This window comes from Scomber scombrus, chromosome 6 (genome assembly GCF_963691925.1).
Source record: "Scomber scombrus chromosome 6, fScoSco1.1, whole genome shotgun sequence".
Lineage (NCBI taxonomy): Eukaryota > Metazoa > Chordata > Actinopteri > Scombriformes > Scombridae > Scomber > Scomber scombrus.
In genome coordinates this window covers 5415432-5434004 of record NC_084975.1, presented here as the reverse complement: position 1 = coordinate 5434004, position 18573 = coordinate 5415432, and the positions used below count along the sequence as shown (strand labels likewise).

General features: G+C 38.9%; 1 protein-coding gene across 1 annotated transcript in view; it reads right to left on the bottom strand.

The window, feature by feature from the left end:
• Window positions 1-18573, bottom strand: part of cep290 (centrosomal protein 290) — a 40480-nt gene that overhangs the window by 10454 nt on the left and 11453 nt on the right. Inside the window, exons 19-40 of the mRNA XM_062420921.1 lie at window positions 17485-17652; window positions 16090-16239; window positions 15884-15999; window positions 15690-15792; window positions 14924-15154; window positions 13661-13834; window positions 13413-13524; window positions 12335-12540; window positions 11988-12139; window positions 11076-11187; window positions 9607-10062; window positions 9255-9419; window positions 8882-8989; window positions 8522-8656; window positions 8166-8435; window positions 7715-7822; window positions 7034-7233; window positions 3752-3965; window positions 3155-3292; window positions 1501-1722; window positions 807-929; window positions 547-689 (exon numbers count right to left, since the gene is read on the bottom strand). Coding sequence (XP_062276905.1) covers window positions 547-689; window positions 807-929; window positions 1501-1722; window positions 3155-3292; window positions 3752-3965; window positions 7034-7233; window positions 7715-7822; window positions 8166-8435; window positions 8522-8656; window positions 8882-8989; window positions 9255-9419; window positions 9607-10062; window positions 11076-11187; window positions 11988-12139; window positions 12335-12540; window positions 13413-13524; window positions 13661-13834; window positions 14924-15154; window positions 15690-15792; window positions 15884-15999; window positions 16090-16239; window positions 17485-17652 — 3806 coding nt within the window. The remainder of the gene's footprint in view (window positions 1-546; window positions 690-806; window positions 930-1500; window positions 1723-3154; window positions 3293-3751; window positions 3966-7033; window positions 7234-7714; window positions 7823-8165; window positions 8436-8521; window positions 8657-8881; window positions 8990-9254; window positions 9420-9606; window positions 10063-11075; window positions 11188-11987; window positions 12140-12334; window positions 12541-13412; window positions 13525-13660; window positions 13835-14923; window positions 15155-15689; window positions 15793-15883; window positions 16000-16089; window positions 16240-17484; window positions 17653-18573) is intronic.

Genomic DNA, 18573 nt, shown 5'->3' with positions numbered 1-18573 from the left:
GTCATTTGAAGCCATATGTTCCAAGTTTCCTTGTTACACATATCGCTACACTGCTACACTTACTACATAGACACACTATTTATTTTTTATTTTATTTTCTATTTTAGCCTGTTTTACTACTTGGACTATTCTTCTAATTCTATTTTATTGTTTCTTCTTCATAACCCACTTTTATGTCTGTTTTACTTCTTTACTTTTACTCTTTTACTCCTAACATCTCCGGTTTTACTCACTTTATTTTATAGTGACTGTAATATTTGATTGATCTTTTATTAGCTCTTTATTTTATGTATTTATTTGTTATGTATTTATTATTACATTTTAATCCTTCCTCATTGCAGATTCTTAAGAGTTATGTTAGCGTTTCCTGAGTCCCCTGAGTTCCCTGAGTTCCCTGAGTTCCTATGTTTAATGATTTATTTTTATTTCCTTGTTCTGAATATGTAAAGCACTTTGTGTTGCATCGCAATGTATGAAAAGTGCTATACAAAAAAAGTTTGATTGATTGACGCTAAATCACCCAGTATATGATGTACACACACTGACCTGGCATAGAGCTCTTTAAGAGTGCTGAGCTGCTTCGAGAGGGATTCACTCTCTCGTTCCTTCTCTTTCAGCGCATTCTTCATCTTCTCCATCTTGGCCTGCCATTTCTTGCTCTCCTCCCACCGCACAATTTCTTCTTTGCCCTGTCAAATAAAACAGAAAAAAAAACAACAACAACGTTTAATGTATGACCATAATGCTAATACAATAATAGTGCAGTAAAATGAATCGTCTGATGTGGACGAAATTGATGTTCAAACCTTTCCGTGATCGTCTTTGACATTTTTTATTTCTGCTCTTTGTTCCAAGTCTGCCTCAAGCCTCCTGATTTTCTTCTGCAGATTCTCGATGGTCGGCGCCTTCCCATCTGGTTCTGGTTCATTCTAAGCAGCAAATATGAAGAAGAAGATTTTCATAGCACTTCATTAGAGACATGCCACGTCACACAGACTTGTCATAATGAAATATGTGAAAGATAAAACAAGAGACAGAGATCTAACCCCCAGGAGGAATGTCCACATTTATATATGGGTGCAATAAATACCTGAACATTGAATAATTAAATCAGCTCTAATATCAGCTTGGGGGAATATATCTTAAATCTCACAAGAATGTCAGATTACATTCTTGATGCATTCCTCATTTTATCTGCTACAGGAGGGAGCAGCGAGTGTTCGTGTGTTTTCTATTTTAATGTTTTATCGTATTTCAAGGTCTGACTGTCTTGCCTAATTGAGAGGATTCTGGTCAGTGATGTTATGCTGATAGCGGCTGGATCATGTGGCCAATGACTAACGCGTGTCACTCTATGTACTCAACTCTATTACCCTTATGTAATAATAACAACAACAGCGACAACAACAATAAGCTCCAGATCAAAGTCAAACCAAGCAGCCTACTTCCATATAGATTATTATCGTGGTGTGTTACTCTACAATGCTTGGTGATAATAACCTGAAGGGCGCTGCTGAGCCTTTTGACTTGCTGCTTTAGCTCCTGGATTTCCTGCTCTCTCTCCTCCTTTTCAGCCTGCAGGCGTCTCTGAGTTTTCTGAGTCCTCTGGATGTCCTGGTTTAGGCCGTCCATTTCCTCCTTCAGGGTGTTCTCCCTGCCTCTGGCTGCTTTGGCAGAGTCCTTTGAAACTTGAAGTTCGTCATTGAGCTCTTGCAACCGCACCTTAGGTGGGAAAGGGATTTAGTGTCTGGTGACATTCTATAGTTTTCTTTTTAGTAAATGAAAAACAAGTGTGTGTGTGTATGTGTGTGCGAGCGTGTGTATGAGCGTGTGTATTTTCACTGTATTGTTGTGTGTGCATTATGTATATAGCTAATTGCTGTGAATGTTTTGGGTTTGTTATACACATTGGAATATATTGAATGATTAATGAAAGAAGGGTAGGTGCTATAAGCATACGATTCAGCCTACACCTTTTCAGTTCAACTGCTTCATTTATACTTTTGTACATGAGTGTTTTATGTGAACTAAACTAAACCAACTGTAGGTTAAGAAAGTGTTGTCACGGCGCGCAGGTGGTCGAGTGGTTAGAGCGCATGCTATATACGCAGCTGACCCCGGTGCGAATTCCGGTCGGAGGTCCTTTGCTGCATGTCACACCCCCCCCCCCCCACCCCCCCTCTCCCATGTTTCCTGTCGGTCTACTGCTAAATAAAGGTGTCTATGCCATACAAAATCTTTAAAAAAAAAAGAAAAAAGAAAAAAAAGAAAGTGTTGTCAGTGTAACCGAAGCATGATGGAGTTTATCCCCATGTGCCACATTACTGCCTTGTTTTGAGTTCATCCCACACCTTGTTGCTGCTGTAAATCATCACGTTAGCACCACATGTTCAATGATGGGCAGCTGAAAATAGTCCCCAACGTATGCACTATTTACACCTATGTTAGTTATGTATCTAAAAACTATAATACCCAGCTGTTTTTGGCAATTACTGAGTTTCTTTTTCAAACTAATTGTATACAATTGTGACCTGTTTAAAAATATTTACATCATCTGAAGCTACAAATGACAAAAGACAATAAAGATACCTCTAGTCGTTTCCTTACGTTACCATGACTACTTGGTTATGATAACACAGTTCATTATGGCCATACTCTGTAATTGGCTAAAGGGCATGCTATGACTGCCAACATCATCATATGAATCACTCCACTGTATTTACCTTTTCATACCTGTAACCTGCAATAATGTCTGCCAGATATAAAAGAAATGAAATAATATCCAAATATGACATATTTCTATAATATATTGAATATGAACATCTGGTTAACTGTTTATAGAGATGAATGATGGACAAAAGTTTAAGGTTAGCTACTATTCAGAGTATTTTGGATGCTGTACAAGAGGCAGACAGATTCATGATTTTAATTAACCAGAGGAAATGACTCCTTAAGGTTGCTGACAGGTATAAAGCAGGAGTAGATGTTTCATGCAACATTTTCCTTCATGACATATTTTTGTTTTGTGTAATCTAAATTAATATACCCACTAGACTTCTATGTGGCAGATAATTTAGCTCAACTGTCAATACTGAAATATAAGATATCGTATGCAAGAAAAAACAAGTATGCTGTGATGTTATAAGGGTCCCACCTTTAGGTCTTTGGTTTGCCTGTCAACCAACATCTGTACGTTGAGACTCTCCTCTTTCTGTGCTGCGCTGGCGATGACTTGATGCTCTGCTGCAGATGTCATTTCTGCCCGCAACTCTAACAGAGCTTTACTGAGAGCCTGAGAAAACAAGAAGCAAAAAGAGATGCCAGCTATGATAAATATGATTGGTGCAGCTTTCACAATTCATTTGACAGCCAGCTGATGCACCTTCAAGCATTTCTGCAATGCACTCGTTTTCCTTGTAAATTTGATTCAGGGGAACACAAGGGAAACATCCAGATCAGGCTTCCTATCATGCAGCCAGCAGAGATAAAGAAGAATTTAGTACACCAAGCCCACATGGCATGCACATATTTGCAGTGAAAAGAAACAGAAGCAACGGATGGGAGGGGAACAAGCCAACAAGATACAGCATTTCCCCATTCCTTGGATATTCATCTCTGTGCTGTTCTCTCTACACAACACAGATTGTTGTCTTATTCAATTAACATGTTTTAAATTGCTTTGGTTTGCTATAGTCACTAAAAAAAAAAAAAAAGAAGTGGAAGAAGTACAAGACAATTTAGATGATTAAACCTTGAGCTGCTTCTCCTTCTGGGTGAGTTGTGCTTTCAGACGTTCCACCAGGTTTTTCATGGTGTTGCTGGGGGAGCGGACGTTGGCCTCCTTCTGGGCCTCCAGCTCAGTTTGAAGGTGATTCATCTCCTTCTCCATCTGGGCCATTTGGCTCCTGTGATCCTCAGTCTCACCAGACAGAGCTTTCAACTGGGCAGCATGACACTCCTCCAGCCTGCAACAAATTCCCTCTGTTAGTTTGTTGTTGTTTTTTTAACTATTACTATTAACGTGGCTTCTAATGTATACCTCAGACCGATGTGGGAGAGTACGGTTTGACTTACTTAGGCACTGAATCTATACAGTGAGAACACCTTTTCCATTCACCAGTGTCACAAAAAGTTTTTCATGTTTTGACATGAATCAAAAATGATAAGGTGTGTAGCAGTGTGTGCAGTGTATTTATCCCCTGGTGGGCCATTCAATAGGATGTGTGTATTTTTACAGTTCACTGCTGAGGAAATAACCAGAAAACATAAGAGATACAAGGAAGAGAACATCGATGCAGCCATCTGTGGCGCCATCTAACCCTAACCCTTCCTCATCTTATCTTCCTTCATCTTATGATAGGACAATTGCAATATCTTTGGCAGGGAAACACTTTTTTACATAACTTGTACAATAAGGCTGATTTGGATTCAAGCAGGGAAAATTAGCCTCTATGGCAGGTTACAACACAGGGTAGGACAAATCTCAAGAATGAATCTTGTGTGGTATATTTTGCCTTGTAGACGGGGTGATATGAACACACAGAATGTGGTTTCTGGAAAACTGACAGATTCCTTGTTGGCAAATCATTTTGTTTTAGGTCCATTAAAATGCGTCTTTGGTGATCACAACTGGACTGCTCTAAGTACAGGTGTAGACGCACCCAAGAGGCCTTGAGGACGCATTGAGATCTGATCACTCAGACTACATTCGGAGGTGGTCTGGGCTGCATATGGCCACGTTCTTTTAGCAGTGAGAACGCAATGTGTTCTGGGGCACGACTGAAAGAGCGCCTACTCAACAGACGTCCTCTATTTTCCAGCAAACAAGGCATGGGAATTGCAATGCTGCCTCCGAGTCTGTGAACCATCAATCCAAAACTGTGTTCAATTTGTTTGATAACAGGATAAAGAAATGCATGTGAATTAAAAAAAAAACAAATTTCACATCCTGTTTTCATCTTCAAATCAGCAATTGGAATAGAAATGAAACATAACCAGAAAATAAACTTGTTTTTTCGCTTGTCTGCCTGTAAAATATATTAAAAAAGGTAAAACGTTTAATTTCCGTTTGTTTCCCTTCGATTGTTCCTTCTGTCATGTCAAATTGAAGTTGACAAGTATAGTGTGAGATCCTATCACAAGGCGCTGATGCCAGGGTTGAACAGACGTACTTAGAGCAGTCCACTTGCAATCAGATCCCCCAAGATGCCTGTTAATGCGGGTGTGAACAGGGCCATAGACAAGGTTATTTCCTGATTTAGAGGTTGTTTGAAACATGAAAGGCAACATTTCTTGTATGCAGAGTTATTCTGCATGTAAGGGAAGGAATTCAGCCTGAGTGGCGAGAACAAAATTGTGATTATATCTAAATGACCGCAACGGCCCATTTCTTTTTTCTTTTCCATAAACTGACCAATTATGGCTGATTAGCAGCAAGCTCAAGAAAGCTACTTGATTTCTGCCGTGAAGGAATGTAAAAATGAGGAATTGCCAGTTTCTTAGGTACGACTAGCAACCAAGCTAATTGCTAATGCAATTAATCCTACATTAATTATCATATTCTTCAGTTATTTTGGGAGGGGGTGCAGTTTGTGGTGGTGCTGACTATTATTGCATTATACCTTAAAAGTGCGTTTTACCCCCCTCTGCTATTCATATAAGTTAGTGTGTCATCATCGTGTGCATGAAATGCTTATGTCCCACTCAACTAATGAACTCTTGCAAGCCCTCTTTAATCTGCTTTCCTTTAGCTGCTTTTTATTAACTTTTAACCCCTTTAACACCCAGCTTCCTTGGGTTTTTACTTAAGTAGTTTTAAAGTTGTCAAAGCCATCTTATTTCACACTGCTGGCAGTATCATCCTGTTCAGTGAAAATGTACAGTGTTACTTTATGTTTTGTACATTTAAACATTTCCATCAAATGGAAATATACTTGTGGTTTTTGCTTAATTTTTTTCCACAGAATTTAGATAAAGTATTCTGAACAATATTTTGGCTGCAGAGTTTGTATTGCTGATTTGTGGATGAAGAGGTTAACAACACCACCGGAATATGACCAAAATGTAAAAACTAAAATAAAGATAACTCATCAATAAAATACTAAATGAATGCAGCTCAACTACTTTTGGTCCAAACAAGACAATACATATTTTAAAAAGGTTAATTCAGAATCCATCCTGAGACTGTTTTTCATTTCTAAGTGCTCGACCCCTCTTTGAACTGTGCCAGGACGCTGACAGAGACCCTGCTGAGGTTGAAGTTCATGTCCCGTAAATTACCATAAAGCTTTTTCACTTTACAAGTAATCCTGGCTGAGATCTCATTTAACCTGGGTTAACAGTTTAGTTAGTGCTGAGCATTTCACATGTTCAACTTTAAATGTGTGATAATTCCTCTGTTAAGCTTGGACCGAGTGAACTTCTCCTCACAGCACAGTCATGCATGACGTCTATTTGAGGTTTGAGCACAAGCAGGAGAATGACATTTATCTAATCAGTTCTCCACAAGTTGCCTTCTGTGAATGCTATTGTTAATGTTAACAATATTAGCCCTGAGGCTCTTGTTTGTACTAGGCCACTTATCTGGCTGTCTTCCACATGCACATGTAAATGTTGTCTTCCTGTAAACACACAGTGTTGTATAGTCTTTCCTTCTTTTGTTACTGCTTGTGTTTGCATTGTTTAATGTTTCAATTGCATGCGGATTTGCTCTTTTAAAAAAAATCTGCGTCTTGTACTGTCTCCAAGGAGCTGCAAGAATTTTTCATGTTCTTGGCACTGCATAATGACAATAAATTAGAGAAATTGAGAAATTAATGTAAACCCTGGGTTACTCTTGTTACACAAGAGTGAAACAAAGCCAAAGTTTCAGTTAGCCTATGGATGAAAAAATGAAGGTGTGAAAAGTCTGCTGATACATCCACATCAATACTTTTGTACTCACTTAACTGTCTTAAGGGAAACGTACAGGTAAAGGATTCTGACGCTACTTTAATCTACTCTACTCTCGACCCTGGTTTAATAGGATTATTACTTGGATATCTCATCAGCGTGTTTCTTAGCCCGCGTTTCAACGGTGTTCTTCTGTCGCTCTAGATCCACAGCGGTCAGCTTCAGCTTCTCTGTGAGGGAGGAGAGCGAGATGTCCTGTTCAGCCACTGTCTGCTCCAACTCCGCCAAACGCTCCAGATGCTTGGACGTTGGTACCCTGATAGTGGGTTTCTTCATCAATTCCTGGACAAAGGAATGATGAAGCATTAAACAAAATACTTAAAGGACAGTCTGAAATTTCAAACAGCACTCAAAGACGCACAGAGGGTATTGTGTATGCTTATGTCACTTTCCCAAATGTATTTATTCTTCCCTCAACTACAGCACATAGCTTTTTGAACATCTTCTAAATTACACTTGGAAAACGGTACTGTTTCAAATTAAACATTGGCTGCAAGTGTGAAACGTTATGTAACATACGGTACGCTCAGAAATAGAATATGGGGATTGTTTTTAAAGGAGACATCTGTGGATATATATATATATATATATATATATATATATATATATATATATATATATATATATATATATATATATATATATATATATATAAATATATAAATCTGATGTCATGAACTAGACTTGCAGCAATGTTGTGAGTAAAAGCCAAAGCTATTTAAGGAAAACAAAAAAAACAGTTCACAGTGAATGACATGGATACCATTGCAGTCTGCCTGAAGCGGTCGAGAGACGTGTCAGTGTGCAAGTCCAACTTTTGGTGTAGCATTCTCAGCTCCTCCTGGTGTCGCTTTATCATCTCCTCTTGATCCTGGGATAAGTAAGTTGGAGTTAAAACAGAGAGACACTTTGGATCCAAAATTGTGATTGATTGTTCTTTAATATCCAAGCCAAGGTTTCTAAATGGGTCACACATTCACTATTAAATTAAACACAATGGCCAGGATTTTTCTGTGGAGAATTGATAGTCAATATTTAATCAAAGTGCTGAGATTTCTGGTTTTTCAGATGGAGATTCAAAACATTCAAAAGCGATTAATAAACTCCATTAAGCAGATCACTGAAGAAAGATGCTCACAGATTTGCTAATGCCTCTGAAACGGCACACATTGAGAATCACTGCATGCTCATTATCTCTCTCTGTATTATTGTACCTGTCGGGCTTGAGCCAGTTGGTTCTGGTATTTCTTTAACAAATCCTCTTTTTTGTCAAGTCGACCTTGAAGGTCTTTGATGGTCTGATGAGACAACTTAAGGGCAGGCTGGCTGTGGAAATGGCCTTCTTCATGCTTGGCCAGGTCGGCTAGCAGACGTTCTCTGTTGGCAGCGGCGGGGAGGCGAAGACGAAGCTCATTGATCACTTTATCCCTGGAAACGATGTTCTGTTCTGCCTTCCACAGAGCTGCTTCTTTCTCTTTCAACTTCTGCACATGAAGGATTCAGAACTCAAACAATCTGGTATTTGTTTAATTTGTGAGGAACACACATTAAGAGAGACAGAATACTGTACCTCATCCAAACTTTTGCAGGTGGCCTGTGTATCCAAGATGGTGCGAACATGCTCTCTGATTTTACCCAAAGCAAACTCTAACTGATGAGCCAGAGGTAGAGTTGGGTCTGGTAGGGAGCCTGAGCCTTCTTCAAACTGGAAACAACCAAAACAAATCAGCCAAGAGAGAAGAGTGGTAACAGATTAAAACAACAAAATGTTAATTCATAATAGATTAAAGCTAAGGTCATTGCTGTGTTAGAGACACATTTAAAAACAGGGGGGAAAAAGCTGCAAAAAGCCATTCAGTTACTGAAAACAGGTTAAACTTATTATTAATTTGAGAAACATTAGCATCAGAGGCTGTAAACAAAAGTCTACCTTTTCGGCACTACCCAAAATTTCATTCTGATGCTTCTCATAGTGGTCCAGTTGGCGCTCGAGCTCCACCTCTCGCTGATCCCATACAAGCTGATGCTCTTCTTGAATCTTGACAAGACAAAGACAAAGAGGTTTCTGTATAATCACGACATACCTCTGTACATAAAAGCTCCTAAAACAAGTGGTTTAGTAAATTTGATAACTACACTTTGTTTCCTCCCTTTAAGTTCTATGATACAACACATATAACCAAGTCATAGTTTCATAATCCATGAATTAATCAATGTTTAAGGTTGATAAGTGTTTGTCACAATGAGGAACAGACCGTTTTTGCCCTGTTGTGAACATTTATAAAAAGGTGTTTTTGTCTTACCGTGTTTTGCTGCACGATATCCTCTTCGAGTGATTGAATGGTTCGCTCCTGCTCTGCCACCAGGTTCTTCAGGTACCTGATCTCCTCCTTCTGGACCACCAGCTCCCTGCCTTTCCTCAGCTCCTGCAGGCGAGCTTCTTCCATTTTCTTGTGCCACTCAGTGACCTGTTTGAAATCATAAAATGTCCCTCAAACCAGTGAGATCACAAGACCAACAATATTATTCTATCACAACTGTGGCTGTTGCAAATATTTTTTTAAAAATAAGGCAACCAATTTAAATAATCTAATCAAGATATATCTGAACTGGACGATTAATTGTGCCAACAGCTCCAAAACTTGTCCCACTGACCTTTTGGGCTCCTTTCACATCCTTCAGTGTTGAGATGAGCTCCTCCAGTCCTCGAAGCCTCAGTTCCAGTTCTTCTGCCCTTCCCTCTGCCCTCCTTCTCTCCTCCTCCGCCTTTCTCTTCTCCTCCTGAGATTTGACTCTGTCTTCCTGGAGGCTCATCATGGTCGCAGAGAATTTTTCCTGCTGTGGGAGTGGCAGCGCTCCGGCAAACTGCCTACGTAGCGACTGGACGGTCTGCCGTAGGTGCTTGGCGCGATTTCTTCCCTCCTGATGGGCGAGGAACAGAGCACGTTCGCTGGCGTCCAGCCGTTGTTCAGCGCGCAGCTTGTGGGTCTCCAGCTGTTGGATGTGAGAGCTGGTAGCCTCCAGCTTACGCAGAGCAGCTGACTCACTGAACTGCAGAGCCACAATGTGCTGGTGGAGCTTTGCGATGAGGGCCTTCTCATCTGACTGTGACTGAGGAAAAGAGATGACACTGATGTTGAAACATTTTCACATGACTCCTTGAGTGATGTAACAAACTGCTACATTATTAGGTTAGTTTGTGTTTTCATGTGTTTGTTAATACTGAGAGGGTGATTAATACTTGTTCATGAGTTTACTTTCAATTTTATCTACAGGTCATTTGTAAATATTTTAAAACCACTTTGACACAACTAGAGATCTGTAACGGTTCTGATCATTGTGGTTCCAGTTTCTCAAATATGAGACATTTCCTGCTTGTCTGTATTTTATAGAATTATAAACTGCACATTTTCAGGTTTTGGATGATTGGTTGAATAGTGGACGAGTCACTTTGGACTCTGTGAAACTGTGATGGACACTTTTTGCTATTTCCTGATTAACGGAATATAATCTCATACAGATAAAGGCCTACATAAACACATATTTTTGGTAATGTGGTTATCAAACACTTGTGTGTGATAATTTACAGTTTAACAATAAACTTTTATTGTATAAAATGACATCAGTGCACTGAAACAGTGAAGTTCACTGGGAATCTAACAAATACAAATTTGTGAGTGGCAAAAGTATGTGAACCTCTAGGATTCTCAGTTCATTAGAAGGGTGAATCAGGGTCCTTTCCAAAAAGAACATTCCTGCTCGAGTTTGCTCAAGACCTTGTGGATAAGCCAGAAGTTGATTGGAAAAATGTTCTGTGGACAGATTATGATATATTTTCAGTGTGAAATCCCATTTACTCCTCCAAATTGGATATCAGTTGTTTATATCAGACAGTCTGCATTATAGATTATAGATAGAAGCTGCCTTGCCCATGCCTAGACTTTCCAGTTTAAATATTTCAGTTCACTGAAGATAAATCAATTCCTCAAAAATACAGTGAGCCAGTGGAGCCACTATGTCTAGCAGTGCCTATTTTCAATGTGTTTGAATGTGTGAAAACTAGCATGAATGCCAAAAAAACCGTAGATAGAAGAATATTTAAAACAACACAACACAAAGGTTACCTGGTAGTCCAGGATTTGTCTCCTCAAAGTTTCTAATTCCTTTTCCTTGGACTGCTGTCTGGCCTGCAGAGCAGACGCCTGCATCATGGCTACATCAGACACCTCTTGGAGCCTGTAAGATAAACCACATGTTGACTTAAGTAGAATAGAAACAGTAGAATAAGCCTGAATACTAAGATAAAAAGCAATTAACCAAGGAGAAGTGTCATAGTCATAGTTCTACTTGTATAGAAAATAAAAACATAGGAATGCTCATGCTTGACAGCTGAATAACTACTGGAAACAGTAATATTTGTAACTGTAATTAGGAGTTTACATAATAATCCCTTAGTGCTTTGTATGCTCCAGGCAAAATCTGTCTTGGTTTACAATGTCTTGTTGATTTTGGGACAGTTTATATTCACTTTGGGATGGTTTAAATTGCTTTTCTTGACGGTTCCAGGATGGTGTCGAAAAAAAGTTAGTCTGGAGCCCTGCATGTGGCATGTTCTCAAATTCCTCTGAAGGTCACATTAAGTGGAAGATTGCCTTTTGTGTTTGAACCCAACTCATTGCTGCTTGTGGCTATATTGAAAATTGTATTTAAATTTGTACTACAATTAAATTAGAACCCACAGAGACGAAACCAGAGATAATAAATCCTCTTCTAAAAATACATTAGTGTTTTTACTGTTAGCAGTGATAAGCCAAATAGTTTGGCCAAAATTCAGAGTTCTCCAGTTTCTCTTACTATAAGCAGGGCAAGGAGAGTTTTATATTAAGAGATTCATTCTTGATTACACTGCAGTGACCTTAAAAGCCCTTTTTATGTTTATACTATTATTTCACAAAATGATTACAAGATTGCAAATTTGCAACCTCTAAGATTAAACCTAAGTGATTAATCTTTGGCCAGTACATTGTCAAACATACTTAGAAACCTCGATGCGCAGCTCAGCCTCAGCCTTCTCCAACTCTGCAATCCTGGCTCGGTCAGCGTTGCTGACAGCTTTGCTGACGCCATCAGCCAACTCATCTCTCAGCTCCCGCTCCACCCTCTGGGCCTCCACATTCATTTTAGTCAACTGAGGAAAAACAGAGGAGGCGCTGCTTGATTAAAGACCTTTAGGGAAAAATGGCCTTAACTGGTGAGAATCTGGCACAGACCGACAATTGTAAAAACAGTTACATAGCTCTGAGTTATGTGCTGTTTTGGATCACGAACCAAAAGATGTTGAGGTGGTGAATGATACAAATCTTCATCTTTCCTGACTGCTTACCTCTGCAAACTTTGACTCCAGCTCTAAGTTGCGTTCTTCCACCTGCTTCAGAGAGTTCCTCATGTGTTCATACATTGTGTGTGCGTGCTCCGCTCTCTGCCTCTCGTTGAGCTCCTTCATCTCTAGATTGGTGATACGTCTGGCCGTAGTTACCATCTCATTGTTGGCCAACGCCTTGCCTGCCTTTTCCATGCTGCTCTCACCTCCTGAAATAACACAATTTAGTAAAAGAGAGTTACTTCAAGGATGGTATGCACACTTATCTGATAATGGCATTGCATTCATGGATTTATAGTATAGCCAAATTCCTGTTTCTTTGTATTTGGTTTGTCTTAAGAGTCATACTTTTAAGACAAACCAAGAAGAGAGACCATATCACTCCTGTTTGAAGTCCTTACAATGACCTGTTTTTTGGTTAGTTATAGAATCGATTTTAAGATCCTACTTATTACATTTAAAACCGTATAATCTTTATTTATTGATTTTCTTGATAGTCTTTTATAGTAATCAATTGTATATTTGTTTTTAATGATATATATGTGGGAATATACAGAGGTGTATTGCCGCCATGCCAGAACAAGAAACAAGGATCAGTATCTGAGTAAAAAATGATTGCATATTTCCTTACAGAGACTACTGTCTGTCACAGTTTGAAGTGTTTGTGGTTAGTGGTGAATTTCATTGGGGTATAGTGTTCTCAACACTAAATTTTAATGACACTCTTCAGAGTTTCTGACCTTTAGTAGCACCATGGAGCAGTTTTTTATGAGTTTTTATGTTGTTTGTCTCTTGCATCCTCAGGCGGGGTAACATGATACAGTTTTGCCAATGGTTTGACACTATGCTAATCATATACAGGTGGTTGTCATGCCCTAAGAAATGTGAGATGTGGTAAATGGTGTGCTAGCATAGGCAATGAAAAATACCGCAAGCCAGTAAACATGGATGTAAACAAAGCGGGAGGTAGTTAATGCATTCAACATGTTTATCAGACCTCAAGGATACACGCAATGCATTTTGGTTGAAATTTAGGACACAAAAGCTTGTATTAGTAAGACCTATTCACTTTATAGCTTACCAGTTGTGTTGACGTTCTCCCATGCTTGCTCTAATGTATTCAGTTTCTCCTTTGTGATCTCTAGTTCTTTATTAATGGCAGAGATTTGCCCTCGGAGAGACTCATTCTCATTCTGGGAGATTGGACAAAAAAACATGATTATGAACAATAAAAAAAATAAAAAAGACCAAGAGTAGACTCAGTAAAAAGGTGTGTGTATTAAGAGATGTACTCAAAATACTCTAGTACTAGTAGATGTGTGTCAGTACCTCCAAATGTTCAAGGTTAGTGGTTCTCTTTATGAGGCGGCTGTCCCTTTGCAGCATGTCTCTGTATTTAACTGTTAGTTCTGTGTACTGTTTGTTAGCCCTCTCCAGGTCTGATGAGGGCACACTATCGTCCAAGGCCTTCTGCAGAGCTGCTACCTTATAAGAGGCCATTTCCTAAAAAAGAGAACAAGAGACAACAGTGTAGTTAAAGGCTGCTGTAGAAGAGTAGTGGTAAGCTGTAAATGTGACTTAAAAGGATGCTTTTTAAAGGGGAGATTCTCACATATGTCAACCTGTAAATATACTTACATTTCAGTCCATGCTTGCTACAACAGCTACAGTGATTGTTCACTTTAAAATCAGACTCAAAGTGGACTGAGATGATTCCTGCTGAACTCCGTCTTTCTGGAAAGCTGCACTCCTTGCCACAGTTGATGCTATATTCTTGCTAAAGTCTTCATTTCTTATATCTTTAGAAGTAATGTGGTCACTAAAATGCTATTATGACCAATAATAGATATAATAGTCATGATATTGCTAAAAAAAACATGTCCAGATTTCTTCATCTGGCTTTCTTTACGTATCTATTGCCTTTGCACATATTTTTCTTGTTTCTCTGTGCTGCTACTTTGTATTTGTGACACTGGTACATCTTTACTACCCATGAAAAGACTGTCAGCTTCTTTCACTATGTGTTTGTTTAAACCTCTCTGAGCTCCTTCACCCCCACGCTCCTGCTCGGTCAGCTGATTTGCTGCTCCTGGAGGTACCAGGGTCAAAACGGAAGCTCAGAAGGGTTAGAGCATTTTCTGTTGCTGCTCCTAAATTATGGAACACGCTTCCTTTAAATATTAGACAAGCCTCCTCACTGTCCATTTTTAAAACTAGTCTTAAAACCCATTTTTATTCCTTGACTTTCAACCGTGCATGAGACTCTGCTCCTGTTTTAGTGCTTTATGGTTTGTTTTTAGTTATTGTTTTTAATTAAACAATAAACAATTATGTTACTATTTATTTCCTGTGTTGTTTTATCTATGTTGTTTTAAAGTGCTATATAAATAAAGTTGAGTTGAGTTGAGTTGTTTAAGTGTAAAATAGAAAAACTGCAACTGATAGTGAGATATCTGGAGTTTTCTCACTCAAACTGTTTTGAAAAAAACAGCACAAGCTTTCATTGTATGTGAGAGGTTTGGACAGACTGATTTACTCAGATATTAGGATTGGCTAGGTTTGTGGGTGGAATTGAACTTTTTGTTTCTCTACCTTGTATCTCTGTAGGTAGCCTATCCTCTGGGTGACAGAGGCCTGCATTTGGCCGCTGTCGTCCCTCAGCTTGCTGTTCTCCTTGCGGAGGTGCTGTTCTTGCTCCAGCAGGGTGGTGTAGCGCCGCGTCAATTTTTTCTCATTGACCTTTAACACCGTCAGCTTGCGCAATGCTTCGCTCAAGTGTCTCCTGTTTTCTTCTGGGTCCTTCTGAAGGGTGTCCAGCAGCTCCTGATGGGTGAAATGAAAAGGTTTGATCTTTCGGGATATTTTAGGAATGCAAATATATATCCATTATAATAATTTTTTTTTTTTACCATTTTACCAGTAGAGCAGTTACTTAATTCATTATAATCTTCCCCATTATGCATCTCATATTCTTGGATTCACCCATTTTTTATTTCTGTTCTGTTCTTTGTTTTTTTTTTTCATTTTCACAGGCACTGAGTGTGGAAGGGTTTGCATATGTTCAATCTTATCCCCAACATGTGCAAGCAACAAAGGTTAAGACCCAGGTCCCTCCTGCTGTGAGGCAATCTGTACCATCTACAACCCTCAAGGGTGTAACTCATTCTTTAAACATCAAGACAGAGTGGTCTGTCAGAGTTAAAAGAAGACACGCAGCAAGAGGGACATAGAAGAGTTTTGGTAAGATTTATCAGTGGTTTATTTGGATACATGGTAGGTTCTGAACATTAAACCATATGTGTGTATGTGGATGAATGAGAGGCACAATGGAAAGCATTTGGGTAAAAGCCTGACTTACATTGAACTCTTGGATTTTAACAGCATCCCCCTGCTTTTGCTCCTCCAATTTGTTCTTAATCTCTGTGAATGTCTCTTTCTCCTTCTGCCACTCCGCCTTCTCACTAAGAAAAAAAGAAAAAGAAAATGTGTTTCAGCTTTTGCACTAAAAGGTCATAAAGCAGCAATATCCTGAAAGGAACTTTCTTAACCCACCTTAGGTATTCTTTATAGAGAAGTCCCTGTTGGTGGCTAATAACAGCAAACTTCTCTTTGTATTCCTCCAGTGTTCCTGTGAGCTTCTTGTTTGCTTCATCCTTGTTTTTGAGCTCCTAATTAACAAAGGTGTTATACATTTTTAATTTACAGCTGAGACATTTAGTTGATTTGTGGTTGTTTATCTCCTAGACGGTCACACTGACCTGAAGCAGCCGGACAGCATACTCATTAAGGGAACTGATGACCTCTGTGCTGCTGTGACCCAGGCCTTCGGGGAGGGTCAGAGGTTGGAAGACGGCTCCACTGCTGACTGACTTCTGCAGCAGCTCCAGTTCACCTTCCAGTTGGCTGACCTGACAAGCACATATGAGGAGAATCACAAGCAGGCAGTGCTTGGCAGTCAGACCTTTTTTAAAAATGTGATAAGATACCGTGGAGCCCAATCATGGAACAGACATTTTTCATATACTTAGTGATTAAGTGATTCTGTCTTTGCCCAGATACAAAATTTAACTCAAAAATGCTGTGATAAAAAATATTCTAGTACATAATCTGGATTTTGTAATGTTTTGTTAATTTATTTTTTTTAATCTTTGTTTATAATTCTTTGCTGTTTCACTATTTTCCTCTGACTTTTATTATTTATTATTAAGGTTGCTTCTGTGATCAAATATTCATTCATAATGTTTTTTTTTATGATGGGACAGCATTGCTCTAAATAGCTGAGCACGATTCTATCCTTCACACAAGGAACTGTGGGGTGATTATGATCGGGTGATTGCCATGATAACGCAAAATAATATAATGTGAAACACCAAAGAATATGTCTATGACTTTTTAATAAACAGAGAAATGAAAATAAAATGCATAAAACTACACAAGAGCACAATAAAGCATAAAAGAGACCAAGTGATGTGACAGACTACAACTGGAGAACTGGAGAACTTGAGTTTTGACAGCTGCCTTAGGCAAAAGCTTTTATGTATAACAAGGCTTTCCTCTTTTTAAGAAGCCTGGACAAGGATTCAACAAATATAATTGGCTGTTCTCTGACAAACATGGCTTCTATTAAACATTTGCCAGAGATTTTGCGGTAGTTTCAATATTGAAACTGAATGTGAGCTGAAAAGTTGACACAGAAGTTTGTTAACCTCCTTTCTCTTATCATATAAAAGAGGATCAACATTTGTCAAAAGCACAGGAGACTAATCGGTCAAAGAAATTTGCCAGTCGTGCTCATTACTCTCAGAGAAGTCAGGCGGTGCCGCTGTCTCTATAAATCTTCATAATGTTAAATTATGATTTACTTCTTGGTAACTACATTCGTGTTAGAAAAAGATCTTCTGAGTTGCAACACACAGCTGAAAGCATTTGTTGTTGGCCTCGAACAACTGCTTGACTTTGAACAACTTTTGACAAATCGAATTTAAATGTGTACACAGAAAAAAAGCTGACACGATGAATAACACCGCTTTGTTTTCTTGCCAAAGGAGGGGAATAAATCCCAAAAAGGATTAAGCTGGAGTTTATATGCATCATTATATTTGTCAGTTTCACTCAACACCATCATATATTTATCTTGACATATCGGAATGTACCTTTTCTTTTGCTTTGGCGAGCTGACTGAAGCGGTGGGTTGCTTCTTCCCGGGCCAATTTCAGCTCCTGCCTCAACTCCTCATTTCTCCCCACGAGCTGGTGGATTTGAGATTTGAGGTGGGAGGCAGAATCAGATGACAGCCCGCTCACATTGTAGACATCTGTAACCTGTAGCGATAGGAGGGAGGAGCAGAGTTTTGAAATGCCTTGAGTATGAACTTATGTGCACCTGTTGCACATAAAAATAATTGTACTCACATAAATTAAAACAAACCACATAAATATTGTGACATATGACTGCTTCTCAGTTTGCGTCTGGCTTGCACCTGATACTTCCTGCTACTTCCTCTCGTGTGGGACATGTCTGATTCTGAATCCAAATCGTGTGAAGTCAAAATTAAACAATCGTCTTCACCAGCTGTTTTACATTTGAGATACTATATGATTTTCTTATGGGTGTAAAAACAGCATGGCAGGATCCTCCAAAAGTTTAACTACTCTCATTATTCTCTAGTTCAGTGAGTTTGTTGTTTATTAAGTTGCTATGTGACAAGACCTCTGATTCATTAACGGACAGAAACTATTGAAACACCTGGGAGGGGAGAAAAACCATTGTGCCATTGTTTTCAGAGGCTAAAAAGGCTCACATTGAGATTGTAGAAGCACGGCATATTTCTAAATCAGTAATGGAGGAGAGCTCAGCGTTTATTCGTGTCTGTATCGGGCTCAGTATGCCTTAGTGTGAGTGAATTTTTATGTTAAAATTATTTTTGAAGAGTAAAGTGTGCATCTCTAAAAGCATCTTGACTGCATCTGTAAAATATAAGTTAATAAATATAACAAAAATATGATCTAAGCAATCTTCCAAGTACTCATTAATGCTAATATCCAACACTGCTACTGCTGTATGTACTACTTATATTACTAGTGCTCACTGCAGTCATCTCCTTTTCCTTTTAAATCGTATCAAACTGCGGTTAAGTTAAACACATTAAATCAGCCAAGTGGCATTTTATGATATTACTTAAAAGTTACTAGAGGACAAAACGGGATTTAGTGTCCAGTGTAGCCAAGGAAATATAACAACAA